Source organism: Scyliorhinus torazame, chromosome 25, assembly GCF_047496885.1.
Source record: "Scyliorhinus torazame isolate Kashiwa2021f chromosome 25, sScyTor2.1, whole genome shotgun sequence".
In the NCBI taxonomy this organism is placed as follows: domain Eukaryota; kingdom Metazoa; phylum Chordata; class Chondrichthyes; order Carcharhiniformes; family Scyliorhinidae; genus Scyliorhinus; species Scyliorhinus torazame.
Genome location: NC_092731.1, coordinates 31624595 through 31643420, shown reverse-complemented (window position 1 = coordinate 31643420; position 18826 = coordinate 31624595). Strand labels below are relative to the sequence as shown.

General features: G+C 52.5%; 1 protein-coding gene across 6 annotated transcripts in view; it reads right to left on the bottom strand.

Annotated features, from left to right (window-relative positions):
* Positions 1–630: 630 nt before the first annotated feature.
* LOC140402460 (acidic phospholipase A2 E-like) overlaps positions 631–18826 on the bottom strand; it is a 313842-nt gene continuing 295646 nt past the window's right edge. For all 6 annotated transcript variants that reach the window (XM_072490267.1, XM_072490264.1, XM_072490268.1 and 3 more), the window contains one exon: positions 631–1015. In XM_072490267.1, the coding sequence (XP_072346368.1) occupies positions 864–1015 (152 nt within the window). In that variant the 3' untranslated portion in view covers positions 631–863. The remainder of the gene's footprint in view (positions 1016–18826) is intronic.

Genomic DNA, 18826 nt, shown 5'->3' with positions numbered 1-18826 from the left:
CCGGAGACAAGAGCGATTTCTGTGTCAGTAATTAACACACATTCCCACTGCCAGCATTGCAGGCTCCAATCAGTGAGAGCAGCAGAGAGGCTCCCTCACTCTGCTTTATTTCACCACAACCTCATCTTTAAATGAACTCATGGTCAAACAGCAAAGGGCAATTTCTCATCGCTTCAACTTCTAACCGAGCCTGTAGTGAACACAGTTTGGTCTCACATTGCTAAAGAATTAAACACTTTGCAATAACTTGGGACAGGAGTCTGAATGAATGAGAGATTTAACACTATTTACTGGGGGTAATTGTGACCCGGGTTTGAGAGCCCACTTTATATCTCTCCCAATTTTTATTTACACTGATTGCAGCAATGTCGAAATGACCCCACGAGTTACAGCATTCGGCTCAATGAAGTTGGCATTTTCAGACTGACACCAGGGGTGCCTCTGTCATCATTTGAGAGCAGAGACGTGACGGCTGCTGCTGTTACACCAGCAGGTGGCAGTGTCGCACCACAAAGTATAAAGAGAACAGCAGGATCCCATACTGTCTGTGAAAGATCAGAATGTCTGTGCAGAAACTAATTGGACATTGCCCCCTGTATCAATAATGAATAAACACTCCCACTCCCAGCATTGCATGCTTCAATCAGTGTGTTTTATTTCACCAGAATTGTAAAGTACATTTGAAATGAATTAAAGGTAAAACAGCAACAAAAGCGAGATCTGAGAGAGACTCAGTGAGCAATTAGAAATCAGGGAGACGGCGAGAGAGAAATCCCATCAATCACACCCGGAATATTCTATTGGAGAGATTCTTGTCAGTGTGACTCTCGGCCACATCCCCATCGCTTCATTGCGAGCTGGAGCTAGGGGACGGTCTTGCACAGGTTTCGGTCATAATCCACAAACTTTGGGTTGTATTTGTCGCTGTTCTCCTTGAGGCACAGGGCAGTTGCCATGTTACAGTCGCACATCTTCTCAACACACTCTGCGTCGTGAGACGTCACCGAGAAAGCAGCTAAAAAAGAGGAGAGAACAACTAAATATACACAGTGTAAAATAGGCACTGTAATGTTCACCTGGAAACACACACTGGAATATACACACATTAATGTACACACTAATGTGCTGGGTGGGGTTAAGGATGTGAGATTCCGCAACGTTGAAAAATCTTCATTGTTGTTGGGTCCTTAATGTTGTGGGTGACTCACAATGGTTGGGGTCCAATAATGTTCTTGAAGCTTCCTAAACGACGGGGCAGCTAACGTCTTCGAATGTCTCTGATGTGCGAATGGCCGTCCTCAAGTTCTGGATGGTCATTAATTTTTAGTCTAATACTTTGGTGCTGAGGGGGTGGGTCTGAATCTGTGGAGAGTCTTTAACGTGGGTGAGGAAGGGGTGGCCTGTAATCGTCGGCTGTGGATTCTGTCCTTGATGTTGTCAGGGGTTCCCTAATATTGTGAAGTTCCCTAATGCTGTCAGTGATGTGGGCTGTGTTCCTTTAATGTGTTGGGGGTCTCTAACATTGTGGGGTGGGGGGGTCCCTAACAGGGTGATTTCTATGGGTGACATAATGAGAGTCCCACCACAGCGAGAAGCAGCAAACTATCTCAAGCCTCAATATCGCCACAAACGTTCCCCACCTCGAATCTGGGGAATTGTGAAATCTCACTGAGCGATATTTCCGAATTGAAACCCAAATTCGTTCAAGAAAATTCACTGCGAGGCAAGTTGTTGTGTTCTGCTTCTTCGTGTAGCATAAACTGCTTCCTTGATGTATACTCTGACAAAGGGAAGTTCAGACTTGGAGAGAGGTTTAACACATTGATTGAACAATTAACAATTCTCCGACTTGAGTTTGATTCTCCTGCTGACCTTGCTATAGTCACTCAATCTAACTAACCAGTCTGCTCTAATCCATGCGGTGGGTGTGATGCTTCCTGATCTGCCCCTGTCTCTCTGAGTGTTGCCGATGGAAAGAGAAAGAGCACGTGTGCCCTGTCCTTTTATAAGGATCGTCCCCTTGTGGTAGTGTCACCTCTGGGGTGTGCCTTGACTGCCCAATTGGTTGTGTCCTATCTTACTGACTTATCGGTTGAATATCTGTGTGTCATGATGTCTCTGGTGCTCCCTCTAGTGTTTACCTAGTTGCAGTGTACCTACATTAACCCCTTGTGTATTTACAGTGATGCATATCACCACACAGGTGATATCTGATCCACAGCAACCACATCTTCAGTAAGTGTCCACAGCTCGAGGAACTGCGACTCAGAGTGAATGAGCTGGACTCGGAGCTTCAGACAGGGCAATGGCATCAGGGAGAGAGAATGCTCCCTGGACACTTTGTCACACCCCCTAGCTTAGCTACTTCATTTGGTCCATGATCAGGGACAGACAGTCTGACTACACTTGAAAATCCAGGAGGTAGAAATGGAAGACACTCAGCCCTTGCACGTGTCCGAGAGATTGGAGGTTTTTGCAGCCTGTGTGGACGAGAGCGAGGGCTGCAGGGAGGATGAGCAGACTGACCACCGCACCTGGGGACAGGGACACAGACAAGTGGGAGGAATGTAAAGGAATGGGATTGTAGCAGGGGACAGTGTTGTTAGAGGGATAGACAGTGTTCTCAGCATCGAGAGAGTGTGAGCCCCGAGGGCCGTGTTGCCAGCCCAGTGCCGGGGTTACTAACTCTTGGGGGAAGAATTCAGTTGTTGTTGTATCGGTGGGTACCAACCACACAGACAGGACTAAGAAAGAGGTTCTGATCAGGGAGGATGAGCAGCTCTGGGCTCAATTAAAAAGCAGAACCACAAAGGTAACAATCTCTGAGCCACAGACAAAATTGACATTGGGTAAATACGATCAGGGAGTTGAGTGCCTGGCTCAGAGATTGGTGTGGGAGCAATGGGTCACCATTCATGGGGCACTGGCATCAGTACTGAGGACAGAGAGAGCTGTACCATTGGGGTGGGTTTCACTTGCACGGCGCTGGGAGCTGTGTCCTGGCAAATCACATGACCAGGGCTGTGGAGCAGACTTTAAACAAAATGGTGGGAGGTGGATTAGTAATAGATTTCATAGCGTTTTTATAGAATTTACAGTGCAGAAAGAGGCCATTCGGCCCATCGAGTCTGCACCGGATCTTAGAAAGAGCCCTGTTTTGTTTCCAGTGTGGTAGGTAACATGTGCTACTCAATCCTTGGTTAGTGTTGAGGTATTCTGAATCTTGATGAAGAAGATTCAAACTCTTCCAGTAGTAACAAAAGGTTTATTGAGTAACTGCAACAATATTTACATGAGTTCTTTACTTTAACTTTGATACTAGTGATAAGGTTAACAAGATCTAACTATGGTAACTATACGTAACTCCACTGGCCATCTAAACTAGTCTGCTGTTGCTTTGATCACAGTGCACCCAAGAGAGAGAGAGAGAGAGACAGTGTGGCTGCCTTTTATACCCCTGTTGGTCCGGCCCTCTAGTGAGCATGTGGTGCTACTGATGACACATTAACTCCTTGTGTACATGCACACATAGAGATCACCACATCCCCCTTTTTTTCGTGTTACATATTTTCTGTATGTTGGAAAGAAAATTGAACAAAACATAATGGATGCAGTTTGCAAATGCATGACATAAAATCAACGAGTTAGTCTGTCAAATGTTGATACATTCAGTCTCTTAAGTTTTTTTTGCTTGCGTGAAATAGGTCGACAAATGATGTTATGTACAAGTTGTGGTGATCTTGACGATTATACAAAGTCAATTAATATTTATGAGCCCAGTCTTAATTAAAAAACATTTGTGAGTCCATACTTTATGAGTTTGTTCGGTCGAGTTGCTTTCGTCTTCTGTTGTTGAAGTGGTGATGTTGATATTGTTGTTTCTTTGTGAACGTCATCAGTGTTCCTGTGTTTAAGTAACCAAGAAGTCATCAATGAGGGATGTGAATGGTCGAATCACTTTGTTGTCTGATTTATGCCTTTTCTTTTTCTATCCTTGTTGTAGCGATTCTGTGTTACATCCTTGTTGTCTGACCTGGACTTTTCCCTGTGTTTGTGGTGCTGATTCCGTATGTCATCTTTGTTGTCTGACCTGGACTTTTTCTTGTGTTTGTGGTATTGATTCTGCATGTCATCTTTCTTGACAGCTGGTTTGCTTGTTTGTTGTGGAGCAAATGTGAATTTGTGAGATTTGTTGCCGTGCCATGGCATGTTTGTACTCTTGCCATTGTTTTGCCGTGTGCTGTGGCATTGTCCTTCATGTGCAGAGTTGTCCCATGTTGTACAGGTCATTGTTTCATTGTTGTCGTTTCAGTCTTGGTCGTTGTCGTTGTTGTTGTTTTTGTCCTGCTTGTTGTTTCTGTTTTTGTTGTTCTCGCTGTTGTTCTTGGTGTTTTTCTTGTCGTGCCCATTGTTTCTGTTTTTGTTATGCTTCTTGTAGTTTTTGATGTTGCTGTCGTTGTTCTTGTTTCTGCTGTGCTTCTTGCGGTTGTTGTTGTTCCTGTTGTGCTCAATGAGTGTTCCGTGTAGATGACATGAGTCATTGTCACAGTTATTGGTGACAGTGTCCTTTGTGGTATCTGTTACATTGAGTGTTTCATCTTGAGAATTGTGAGAATGATCTGATGTTGCATTGATGTTGCTGACATCAGTCATTTGTGGTGGGTTTGATTCCTCTTCTTTGCTTCCTTGGTCCTCCTCTTCTAGAGTCAATTCTGGTTCACTTGAATCATCTGTGATCTCTTTGTGCTCCTCTTCTGGGGTCAAAATCTTCACGATTTCATTTGACGTGATCTCTCTGGACTCATGAATTATTGAGTGCTTCTGTGCAGACGAGCTGAGATCTGTCAGTCTCGCTGTGATTCTGCACATCTGGTATGGGAATTGTGATTTCTTCGTCTCTTGTCTCACATACAGTGGGTAGACATTCAGTGTCTTGTTGTTGGTTAAATAAGCTGGGTAGACTGTCATAGTCTGCTGCTGGTGGCTCAAATAAGCTTGATAGATCTTCATGGTCTTGTTCATGCATAGCATTCGCTATGGGGTGTTTGCTTGCTTCCATTTTTGAGTCTGTCACCGAACTGTCTGTGGAGGTTTGCGTCGCTCTCTTTCTGGAGGCTTGCATCGCTCGCTCTGTGGAGTCCTTCATCGCTCTCTCTGTGGAGTCTGTCATCGCTCTCTCTGTGGAGTCTGTCATCGCTCTCTCTGTAGAGTCTGTCATCGCTCTCTCTGTGGAGTCTGTCATCGCTCTCTCTGTGGAGTCTGTCATCGCTCTCTCTGTGGAGTCGTGCAGTGTTCGCGCTGTAAAGTCGATCTGTGCTCCATCAGCGGAGTCGTTCTGTGCTCTCTGTGTGGCGTCGCCTTCTTCTTGGGTATTGCTGTCATCCAATGTATCGACGATCTGCCATGGCACCATGGTGTTGGATTCATCCACCATGAGAAGAGTCGTATTGAGCTTATCAACCGTGTTGCTGATGCTGTGATCAGCATATCCGAATAACCCAGCCACGTCTGAGCAGTATTGTGTGTATTGTTCGATAGACAAATCATCGCTTTTTGTTTGGGAGTTGTGATCGTTCTCTTCATGTTCAATGAACAAATCATCTTCTTTGGTTTCGGATTTTTCATTGTGCTCTTCACTTTGGGTAGTGCAGGCTGCTTGTTCCAGGGTGTTGTGAAAGTTATTTTCAACTGCTGGTGTGAGTTCGGGCATTGTTCTGTCTTTTGAGGTAAACAAATTGGGTTTTGCAGCTTTAAATTTCTTTTTGAGAATTTTCATGCATTTCCCTTTAAAGTGGGCGTGGCCCTGGTCCTCTGACATCATGACGCTCGTGACATCATGCGTAGGACCCAGTTGCACATGTGCAATTTGCATTTCCTTTACTGTGCGCTCTTTGCACAGCTGGGCATGTGCGGCTCCTTTCTCAAGATGGCTGCCGCTCAGAACTTCCATCTTCTTCTGTTTCAACTCTGCCTTGTGGTAAGTTTTGGCGCCATTTTTACCGATTTTGTTTTCTAGACACTGGTTCTGTGTTTGTAAAGACTCACAGTATTGATTTTATTTTCATTCATAAGCAAGGCATTTTTGTATAGCAGTTTCTCGAGTTAGATACTTATTTTGTGATAGTTCTTCCCTCAAATTTTTATCAGATAGTCCAGAAATTAATTGATCCATTATCACAATGTCTCTGAAATCAACATAATCACAGCCTTGTGGTGTTAACTTGAGATTTGTAATAAAATCACTGATGGGCTGTCAGTTTCTCTGGCATTTATAACAATTGTTAAATCTTTCCAGCATCTCACCAGACTGACTCTTACAGTGTTCATCAAATATTTTGAGTATTACTGTTATTTTGGTGTCGTCTTCACCTTCTAAGTAATTAAAGCAATTATAGATTTCTCTAGCTTCATGCCCTCCTTGAGAGTAGTAGTGCTATTTTCGTTGCATTAGAGACCATGCTTAAACCATTAGCTGTGATAAATATTTGGAATATCTGTTCAAATTTTTTCCAGTCATAACTTAAATTACCGGTTGTTTCCAGCTGCCCTAGAAGTCTAATGAGTCCTATAGTTAGTCGGCGAGGATCCATTTGCTGCGAAGTCTTCCACAGTCGAATGTCCAGTCTTCCCTTTTTCTTCTCTTTTTGTCTAACCTTATTTAACTAGTTCTGTTAAAGCCACTCAACTGGTACCATGTTTTGTTACCTGTGTGGTAGGTAACATGTGCTACTCAATCCTTGGTTAGTGTTGAGGTATTCTGAATCCAGAGAAGAAGATTCAAACTCTTCCAGTAGTAACAAAAGGTTTATTGAGTAACTACAACAATATTTACAACTACAACAATATTTAGCAGGGGCTGTTTAGCACAGGGCTAAATCGCTGGCTTTGAAAGCAGACAAAGGCAGGCCAGCAGCACGGTTCAATTCCCGTAACAGCCTCCCTGAACAGGCGCCGGAATGTGGCGACTAGGGGCTTTTCACAGTAACTTCATTGAAGCCTACTTGTGACAATAAGCGATTTTCATTTTCATGAGTTCTTTACTTTAACTTTGATACTAGTGATAAGGTTAACAAGATCTAACTATGGTAACTATACGTAACTCCACTGGAACTAGTCTGCTGTTGCTTTGATCACAGTGCACCCAAGAGAGAGAGAGAGAGACAATGTGGCTGTCTTTTATACCCCTGTTGGTCCGGCCCTCTAGTGATCATGTGGTGCTACTGATGACACATTAACCCCTTGTGTTCATGCACACATAGAGATCACCACAAGTACATCACTCAAGCACACACCTCCTCCACCCCATGCCCTTAACCCAGTAACCCCAATTAACCTTTTTGGACACGAAGGGCAATTTATCACGGCCAATCCACCTAACCTGCACATCTTTGGACTGTGGGAGGAACCCGGAGCCCCCGGAGGAAACCCACGCCCACACGGGGAGAACGTGCAGACTCCGCACAGACAGTGACCCAAGGCGGGAATTGAACCCGAGTTCCTGGAGCTGTGAAGCAACTGTGCTAACCACCAAGCTACCTGCAGAGACCCAGACTAAAGCTCTGGGGACTCGGGTTCAAATCCCACCACGGCAGCTGGTGGAATTTAAACATTCAGTTAATAATTTGAAAAACACTAGAAGTGAAATCTAGGGCGGATTCTCCGACCTCCCGCCGGGTCGGGGAATCCCCGGGGGGGGGGCGGCGTGAATCCCACCTCGCCGCTCTGACGCCGGCTGCCGTATTCTTCGGCGCCGGTTTTCGGCCGGGGGTTGGGTTTACCCCCGCGGGTCGGGGGCCATTGTTAGCGGCACCCCCGGCAATTCTCCGGGCCCCGATGGGCCGAGCGGCCGTCATTTCCTGGCCTGTCCCGCCGGTGTGAAATGGACATGGTCCGTCACGGCGGGGCCGGGCTTGGAGGCCGGCTAGGTGAGTCCTCGGGGGTGGGGGGGCAGGAGGATCCGGTCCCGGGGGGCCCCTCAAGGTGGCCTGGCCAGTGATCGGGTCCCACCCATCTGCGGGCCGGCCTGTGCCGTGGGGGTCCTCCTTCCTTCCGCGCCCGTCCCAGTCGGGCTCCGCCATGGTCGGCGCGGAGAAGAACCCCCCTGCGCATGCGCAGGAACACGGGGGCCAGTCTGTGTATGCGCAGGAACACGCGGGCCAGTCTGTGTATGCGCAGGAACACGCCGGCCAGTCTGCGCATGCGCAGGAACACGCGGGCCAGTCTGTGTATGCGCAGGAACACGCGGGCCAGTCTGTGTATGCGCAGGAACATGCCGGCCAGTCTGTGTATGCGCAGGAACACGCGGGCCAGTCTGTGTATGCGCAGGAACACGCGGGCCAGTCTGTGTATGCGCAGGAACACGCCGGCCAGTCTGTGTATGCGCAGGAACACGCCGGCCAGTCTGCGCATGCGCAGGAACACGCCGGCCAGTCTGCGCATGCGCAGGAACACGCGGGCCAGTCTGTGTATGCGCAGGAACACACCGGCCAGTCTGCGCATGCGCAGGAACACGCCGGCCAGTCTGCGCATGCGCAGGAACATGCGGGCCAGTCTGTGTATGCGCAGGAACACGCCGGCCAGTCTGCGCATGCGCAGGAACACGCCGGCCAGTCTGTGTATGCGCAGGAACACGCGGGCCAGTCTGTGTATGCGCAGGAACACGCCGGCCAGTCTGTGTATGCGCAGGAACACGCGGGCCAGTCTGTGTATGCGCAGGAACACGCGGGCCAGTCTGTGTATGCGCAGGAACACGCGGGCCAGTCTGTGTATGCGCAGGAACACGCCGGCCAGTCTGTGTATGCGCAGGAACACGCGGGCCAGTCTGTGTATGTGCAGGAACACGCGGGCCAGTCTGTGTATGCGCAGGATCACGCCGGCCAGTCTGCGCATGCGCAGGAACACGCCGGCCAGTCTGCGCATGCGCAGGAACATGCGGGCCAGTCTGTGTATGCGCAGGAACACGCGGGCCAGTCTGTGTATGTGCAGGAACACGCGGGCCAGTCTGTGTATGCGCAGGAACACGCGGGCCAGTCTGTGTATGCGCAGGAACACGCCGGCCAGTCTGCGCATGCGCAGGAACACGCGGGCCAGTCTGTGTATGCGCGGACCCACGCAGGCGGTTCTGCACATTCGTCAACTCGCGCTTGCCCTTCGCCACTAGTTGGCGCAGCGCCAAACCTTCCGGCGTCGACCTAGCCCCCGGAAGTGCAGAGGAGTCGCGACCCACACCGAGCGACCTTCGGGACCCACACTGACCGACCTTCACGACCCACACCAGCCCACCTTCGGGACCCACACCGAGCGACCTTCGCGACCCACACCGACCGACCTTCACGACCCACACCGAGCGACCTTCGGGACCCACACCGACCGACCTTCGGGACCCACACCGAGCGACCTTCGCGACCCACACCGACCGACCTTCATGACCCACACCGAGCGACCTTCGGGACCCACACCGAGCGACCTTCGGGACCCACACCGAGCGACCTTCACGACCCACACCGAGCGACCTTCGGGACCCACACTGACCGACCTTCGGGACCCACACCGAGCGACCTTCACGACCCACACCGAGCGACCTTCGGGACCCACACCGAACGAACCTTCACGACCCACACCGAGCGACCTTCGCGACCCACACCGAGCGACCTTCACGACCCACACCGAGCGACCTTCACGACCCACACCGAGCGACCTTCACGACCCACACCGAGCGACCTTCGCGACCCACACCAGCCCACCTTCGGGACCCACACCGAGCGACCTTCACGACCCACACCAGCCCACCTTCGGGACCCACGCTGTGAGGCTTCTGCCCTGAGAGGGGCAGAGAACCAGGGAGGCCTCCAAAGGCCACGGTGCAGGTGTCCTCTGGTTGGGGTGAGCTTGGCTGATCACCTGCCCTCTGCAGTGGGGCAGCGCTTCAGAAGAATGCCAACACCTGCTGGGCATCTGTTTTATTTTGGCCACGCCCACCTTGATTAACAAGGGGATTAATAAGGGGCAATGGGGAGAAGGCAGGAGAATGGGGATGAGAAACATCTCAGCCATGTTTGAATGGCGGAGCAGACTCGATGGGCCGAGTGGCCTAATTCTGCTCTGGGGTGAAATTCTCCCCAAACGGCGCGATGTCCGCCGACTGGCTCCCAAAACGGCGCCAATCAGATGGGCATCGCGCCGCCCCAAAGGTGCGGAATGCTCCGCATCTTTGGGGGCCGAGCCCCAACATTGAGGGGCTAGGTCGGCGCCGGAGGGATTTCCGCCCCGCCAGCTGGCGGAAACAGCCTTTGTTGCCCCGCCAGCTGGCGCGGAAATGACATGTCGGGGCGGCGCATGCGCGGGAGCGTCAGCGGCCGCCGACAGTTTCCCGCGCATGCGCAGTGGGGAGAGTCTCTTCCGCCTGCGCCATGGTGGAGACCGTGGCGGAGGCGGAAGGGAAAGAGTGCCCCCACGGCACAGGCCCGCCCGCGGATCAGTGGGCCCCGATCACGGGGCAGGCCACCGTGGTCAGATCGCCCCACGCCCCCCCCAGGACCCCGGAGCCCGCCCACGCCGCCTGGTCCCGCCGGTAAATACCAGCTTTGATTTACGCCGGCGGGACAGGCAATTTCTGGGCGGGACTTCGGCCCATCCGGGCCGGAGAATTGAGCGGGGGGTCCCGCCAACCGGCGCGGCCCGATTCCCGCGCCCGCCCAATCTCCGGTACCGGAGACTTCGGCGGGGGCGGGGGCGGGATTCACGGCGGCCAACGGCCATCCTCCGACCCGGCGGGGGGTCGGAGAATGACGCCCCTGATGTCTGTATCCCCTTTTTAAAAAAATAAATATTTTAATTCAAATTTTTCCAACAACATTTTTAACAAACAAACCCCCCCCCCATAAGGAAAAGAAGAAAGAACACAAACCCCACAATCAAAAATAATAAACTACTTATACATTGGATTTCTCCCGCATATATTAACCCTCCCATATAACATTCAAAAGTACCCTTGGTGAAACCCCCCCCCGCCCAAATACCCCCCCCCCGAAAGAGACTTCCCACCCTCCCCCCCCCCCCCGGGTTGCTGCTGCTGCTGACCTCCTCCTAACGCTCCGCGAGATAGTCTAGGAACGGTTGCCACCGCCTGAAGAACCCCTGTACAGACCCTCTCAAGGCAAACTTTATCCTCTCCAGCTTAATGAACCCAGCCATGTCATTTATCCAAGCTTCTACACTGGGGGGCTTCGCATCCTTCCATAATAGCAAGATCCTCCGCCGGGCTACCAGGGATGCAAAGGCCAGGATACCGGCCTCTTTCGCCTCCTGCACTTCCGGCTCGTCCGTTACCCCAAATAGTGCCAATGCCCAACTCGGTTTGACCTGGACTTTCACCACCTTGGACATAGTCCTTGCGAAACCCCTCCAGAACCCATCCAGTGCCGGGCACGACCAGAACATGTGGACGTGATTCGCTGGGCTTCCCAAACACCTCCCACATCTGTCCTCCACCCCAAAGAACCTACTCAACCTCGCCCCTGTCATGTGCGCTCTGTGAGTAACCTTAAATTGTATTAGTCTGAGCCTGGCGCAAGAGGAAGAGGAGTTAACCCTATTCAGGGCATCAGCCCACAGACCCTCATCAATCTCCTCCCCAAGCACCTCCTCCCACTTGCCCTTTAGCTCCTCTGCCGAAATCTCCTCCTCTTCTTTCATCTCTTGATAGATCGCCGAAACCTTGCCTTCTCCGACCCATACACCCGAAATCACCCTGTCCTGAATCCTCTGTGCCGGGAGCAGCGGGAATTCCCTCACCTGCCGGGGGGGGGTCGGAGAATCTCGCCCCATATATATAGCAGACATCCCCCCCACAACCACAGACCCTCAATTTGTGTCCAACTTTTCAGTCTGTATAAAGCTCCAAGCCTCCTCAGGCGTTTCGAAATAGTGGTGCCGATCATGGAATGTGACCCACAATCGCGCTGGCTGCAGCAAACCGAACTTCACCCCCTTCCGATGGAGCACCGCCTTAGCCCGATTAAAGCCAGCTCTCTTCTTGGCCACCTCTGCACTCCAGTCCTCATAGATTCGGATCTCCGTGTTCTCCCACCTGCTGCTCCGCTCTTTCTTGGCCCATCTCAAGACACACTCTCTGTCCATAAAGCGGTGAAACCTCACCACTACAGCCCTTGGCGGCTCGTTGGCCTTGGGTCTCCTTGCCAGGACCCGATGTGCCCCATCCAGCTCCAGGGGGCTCGGGAAGGCTCCCGCGCCCATCAGTGAATTGAGCATCGTGCTCACATATGCCCCGGCATCGGGCCCCTCCACTCCTTCAGGGAGACCCAGAATCCGAAGATTCTTCCTCCTCGACCTATTCTCCAGGTCCTCAAATCTTTCCGCCCACCTGTTGTGCAGCGCCTCGTGTGCCTCCACCTTCCCCGCCAGGCCCAAGATCTCATCCTCGTTCTCCGAGGCTTTCTGCCGTACCTCCCGGATCGCCGCCCCCTGGGCCCTCTGGGTCTCCACTAGCTTCTCAATCGCCGCCTTCATTGGCGCCAGCATTTCTGTCTTCAGCTCCTCAAAGCAGCGTTGAAGAAACTCCTGCTGCTCCTGCGACCACTGCGCCCATGCTGCTTGGTCTCCACCCGCCGCCATCTTGCTTTTTCTCCCTCTCACTTTTCACTGCTCCAAGATCCCTTTTTTCACCGCTCCACTCCTGGTCCAATCCATGTACTGTCGGGGGGACCTTGCTGTCACCTTCCCACACTGGAAGCCATTGAACACGTGCCGTTGGGGCCCCTCTAGAGAGCTCTAAAGTCCGTTCCCGGCGGGAGCTGCCGAACGTGCGACCTATTCAGGCATGGCCGCAACCGGAAGTCATGTCTGTATCCCCTTGATGATACAACTGAGGTATGAAGGTGTCCAGTGGGGCGGCCTGAGTGGGCTCCCAGATGACCAGAGGCCTTATGAGCGTTTAAAGTACACAGGTAGCGGGGGTCTCTTTAATTAGAGGGCCCCTGGTGAGGGGGTCTCTGGTGGGGGTCTCTTTAAATAGAGGGCCTCTGGTGAGGGGGTGTCTGGTGGGGATGGGGTGGGCAGGTTTTGCATTGTGGGAGGTAGGGAGGGTGGCCCTCCATTGGACTTTGGGGGCAACTCCCGTAAAGAGTGACCCCCTTGGCCCACCGTGAGGCCCACCACATCAGGGCCACGCTGGTCAAGACCTGCACTAATTCCTGCCCCCGTGATTCCCGGCCCGGAGGACCGGAGAATCCTGACGATTCGGAGAATATGGGGCACAGCCCTATAATAGGATGCAAATAAATCTTAATGACCCATTCACATTCTCCCGATGGTGCCCGTCGGCAATCCCGTTTCCTGCCCGCGGTGGATTCTCCGCTGCCCGCCGCTGGTAGCAGATTTCCCGATGCGACGGAGACTCCGGCCCTCAGTCTCCCAAACGGAAAGTTCCGGGCCTGGTCTCTTGAGCAGTCCCAATTTTAATCGGTTCACCATTGGTGGCCGTGTCTTCAGGTGTCTGGACCCCAAGCTCCGAAATTCCCTCCCTCTACCTTTCCGTCTCGATTGAGACGTTCCTTAAAACATCTTTAACAAAAGCTTTTAGAACATAGAACATTACAGCGCAGTACAGGCCCTTCGGCCCTCGATGTTGCGCCGACCTGTGAAACCACTCTAAAGCCCATCTACACTATTCCCTTATCGTCTATATGTTTATCCAATGACCATTTGAATGCCCCTGGTGTTGGCGAGTCCACTACTGTTGCAGGCAGGGCATTCCACGCCCTTGCTACGCTCTGAGTAATGAACCTACCTCTGACATCTGTCCTATATCTATCTCCCCTCAATTTAAAGCTATGTCCCCTCGTGCTAGTCATCACCATCCGAGGAAAAAGGCTCTCACTGTCCACCCTATCTAATCCTCTGATCATCTTGTATGCCTCAATTAAGTCACCTTTCAACCTTCTTCTCCCTAACGAAAACAGCCTCAAGTCCCTCAGCCTTCCCTCATAAGATCTTCCCTCCATACCAGGCAACATTCTGGTAAATCTCCTCTGCACCCTTTCCAATGCTTCCACATCCTTCCTATAATGCGGCGACCAGAATTGCACGCAATACTCCAAATGCGGTCGCACCAGAGTTTTGTACAGCTGCAACATGACCTCATGGCTCCGAAACTCAATCCCTCTACCAATAAAAGCTAACACACCATACGTCTTCTTAACAATCCTCTCAACCTGGGTGGCAACTTTCAGGGATATATGTACATGGACACCGAGATCTCTCTGCTCATCCACACTGCCAAGAATCTTACCATTAGCCCAGTACTCTGTCTTCCTGTTATTCCTTCCAAAATGAATCACCTCACACTTTTCTGCATTAAACTCCATTTGCCACCTCTCAGCCCAGTGCTGCAGCTTATCTATGTCCCTCTGTAACTTGTAACATCCTTCCGCACTGTCCACAACTCCACCGACTTTAGTGTCATCGACAAATTTACTCACCCATCCTTCCACGCCCTCCTCCAGGTCATTTATAAAAATGACAAACAGCAGTGGCCCAAAAACAGATCCTTGTGGTCCACCACTAGTAACTGGACTACAGTCTGAACATTTCCCATCAACCACCACCTTTTGTCTTCTTCCAGCTAGCCAATTTCTGATCCAAACTGCTAAATCACCCTGAATCCCATGCCTCTGTATTTTCTGCAGTAACCTACTGTGGGGAACCTTATCAAACGCTTTACTGAAATCCATATACACCACATCAACTGCTTTACCCTCATCCACCTGTTTGGTCACCTTCTCAAAGAACTCAATCAGGTTTGTGAGGCACGACCTACCCTTCACAAAACCGTGTTGACTATCTCTAATCAAATTATTCCTTTCCAGCTGATTATACATCCTATCTCTTATAAACCTTTCCAAGATTTTGCCCACAACAGAAGTAAGGCTCACTGGTCTATAGTTACCGAGGTTGACTCTACTCCCCTTCTTGAACAAGGGGACAACATTTGCTATCCTCCAGTCTTCTGGCACTATTCCTGTAGACAAAGATGACTGAAAGATCAAAGCCAAAGGCTCAGCAATCTCCTCCCCAGCTTCCCAGAGAATCCTAGGATAAATCCCATCTGGCCCAGAATTGCTAACACCTCCTCCTTATGAACCTCAAGCCCTTCTAGTCTAGTAGCCTGAATCTCAGTATTCTCCTCGACAACATTGTCTTTTTCCTGTGAGAATACTGACGAAAAATATTCATTTAGCACCTCTCCTATCTCCTCGGACTCCAAGCACATCTTCCCACTACTGTCCTTGACTGGCCCTACTCTTACCCTATGTGGTAGTATGCATTAGGGGTCATGTGGGACTGTGAAGCCATGATGTCATTGGCTGACAGATCCCGGGTCCTGGTTGGACGTTGACCTCTAGCTCCGCCCTGAAGGCGGAGTATAAGTACCTGGAGTCCTCCCCCGCAGGCAGTCTACTACTGAACTGCGGGGGAAACAGTCACACTTAATAAAGCCTCATCGACTTCACTCTATTCGTCTCTCGGAGTCTTTGTGCGCTACAATTTATTAAGCGTGACTAAAAAGGACTATGGAGCTCAGGATCATGCCGGAATGCCTGAGGATCAGCCCCCACGCAGTGAACGCGGCTGCAGCTTTCAAGCACTGGCAGACTTGTTTTGAGGCCTACCTCAGAACGGCCACCGGCCGGGTCACAGAAGACCAAAAACTACAGGTCCTGCACTCGAGGTTAAGCACGGAGATTTTCTCTTTTATCGAAGACGCAGAGGATTTCCAGACAGCGTTCGCAGCACTAAAAAGTCTCTATGTCCGCCCAGTAAACCAGATCTACGCTCGCTATCAACTCGCAACGAGACGGCAAAGTCCCGGAGAATCGATAGATGAATTCTACGCCACACTACTAATTTTGGGACGAGCCTACAGCTGCCCGTCGGTGAACGCAAATGAACACACGGACATGTTAATGCGCGATGCTTTTGTGGCAGGTATGAACTCCTCCCAAATCCGCCAAAGACGTCTACAAAAAGAGTCGCTAGGACTTTCAGAGGCACGGGCCCTAGCAGCCTCCCTAGACGTGGCCGCGCGAAATACCCGCGCCTACGGCCCCAACCGCGCGGCAGCCCATTGGGCTCCGTACGTACCCGTTGCGACAAACCCACCCCCCCCCCCGGACACCCCACAGGCTTGCGCGGTCCAAACGCCAAGTCGCACCGGGTCGCCCGCTGCTATTTCTGCGGCCAGGCGAAACACCCCCGGCAGCGCTGCCCGGCCCGCGCAGCGATCTGCAAGAGCTGCGGGAAAAAGCGTCATTTCGCGGTTGTGTGCCGGGCCCGCGAGGTCGCCGCGGTCCCGGGAGAACAGGGAGCCCTGCACGCCGCTTACGCTCCCCAACCCCCCCTGCGCCCCATGTACGACCCGCAGGCGCAGCCACTCTGGGTCCCGACCACCGTGGTCCCGGGAGAACAGGGAGCCCTGCACGCCGCTTACGCTCCCCAACCCCCCCCCCCCGCGCCCCATGTATGACCCGCCGGCGCTACCACTTTGGGTCCCGACCACCGCTCTCCCCGGAGAAGAGGGAGTTCTGCGCGGCTCTAACGCCCCCCAAACCCCCCCCCCGCCCGTGCCCCACGTATGACCCGCCGGCGCTACCAATTTGGGTCCCGACCACCGCTATCCCCAGAGATGAGGGAGCCCCGCGCGTTCCTAACGCTCCCCAACCCCCCCAGCGCGCCATGTGCGACCCGCAGGCGCAGCCATTTTGGGTCCCGGCCACCACGAGGGGAGGAAGGGCGCCGCCATCTTGGACCACCCCAGACCTGTACGACGCATGGGGGCGGCAATTTTGTCCACCCCCGCCACCATCTTGTGACCCCCCAGCCATGTGCGATGCATGGGGGCAGCCATTTTGTTCACCCCCGACGCCATCTTGGACGGCAACAACGGACCCCAGTGTCGACGGCTCCACGGGGTTCGAAGTAGACGCTCAACTACTACAACCACGTCTCGCTTCAATAACGCTGGACCAAGCTCGGCCCCGGACACTCCAGACGACGACGACAACGGTGCTGATAAACGGGCACGAGACACCATGCCTAGTCGACTCCGGGAGCACGGAGAGCTTTATCCACCCCGACACGGTAAGACGCTGTTCTTTGACCACCCATCCCAGCGCACAAAAGATTTCCCTAGCTGCAGGATCCCACTCCGTACAGATCAAAGGCTTCTGCATAGTTACCCTAACGGTGCAGGGGAGGGAGTTCAAAAACTACAGGCTCTACGTCCTTCCCCAACTCTGCGCCCCCACATTACTGGGATTAGACTTCCAGTGCAATCTACAGAGCCTTACCTTCAAATTCGGCGGCCCAATACCCCCACTCACTATCTGCGGCCTCGCAACCCTCAAGGTGCAACCCCCATCCTTGTTTGCAAACCTCACCCCGGATTGCAAACCCGTCGCCACTAGGAGCAGACGGTACAGCGCACAGGACCGGACCTTCATTCGGTCCGAAGTCCAGCGGCTACTAAAGGAAGGCATAATCCAGGCCAGCAATAGTCCCTGGAGAGCACAGGTGGTAGTAGTAAAGACAGGGGAGAAGCAAAGTATGGTCATAGACTATAGCCAGACCATCAACAGGTACACACAACTAGACGCGTACCCTCTCCCCCGCATATCCGACATGGTCAATCGGATTGCCCAATATAAAGTCTTCTCCACCGTGGACCTCAAGTCCGTCTACCATCAGCTCCCCATCCGCCCAAGTGACCGCAAGTACACAGCCTTCGAGGCAGACGGGCGATTATACCATTTCCTAAGGGTCCCATTTGGCGTCACAAACGGGGTCTCGGTCTTCCAACGAGAGATGGACCGAATGGTTGATCAACACGGGTTGCGGGCCACGTTCCCGTATCTCGACAATGTAACCATCTGCGGCCACGATCAGCAGGACCACGACGCCAACCTCCAAAAATTCCTCCAGACCGCTAAAGCCTTGAACCTCACGAACAACGAGGACAAGTGCGTTTTTAGCACCAACCGGCTAGCCATCCTGGGCTACGTAGTGCGCAATGGGATAATAGGCCCCGACACCAAACGTATGCGCGCCCTCATGGAATTTCCCCTCCCGCACTGCTCAAAAGCCCTGAAACGCTGCCTGGGGTTTTTTTCATACTACGCCCAGTGGGTCCCCCAGTACGCAGACAAGGCCCGCCCCCTAATACAGACCACGACCTTCCCCCTGTCGACAGAGGCTTGCCAGGCCTTCAGCCACATCAAAGCGGATATTGCAAAGGCCACGATGCGCGCCATCGACGAGTCCCTCCCCTTCCAGGTCGAGAGCGACGCCTCCGACGTAGCTCTAGCGGCCACCCTTAACCAAGCGGGCAGACCCGTGGCCTTTTTCTCCCGAACCCTCCACGCTTCAGAAATCCACCACTCCTCAGTGGAAAAGGAAGCCCAAGCCATAGTGGAAGCTGTGCGACATTGGAGGCATTACCTGGCCGGCAGGAGATTCACTCTCCTCACCGACCAACAGTCGGTAGCCTTCAAGTTCGATAATGCACAGCGGGGCAAAATCAAAAACGACAAGATCTTAAGGTGGAGGATCGAGCTCTCCACCTTCAACTACGAGATCTTGTATCGTCCCGGAAAGCTGAACGAGCCGTCCGATGCCCTATCCCGCGGCACATGTGCCAACGCACAAATTAACCGCCTCCAAACCCTCCACGAGGACCTCTGCCACCCGGGGGTCACTCGATTTTACCACTTTATCAAGTCCCGCAACCTCCCATACTCCTTAGAGGAGGTCC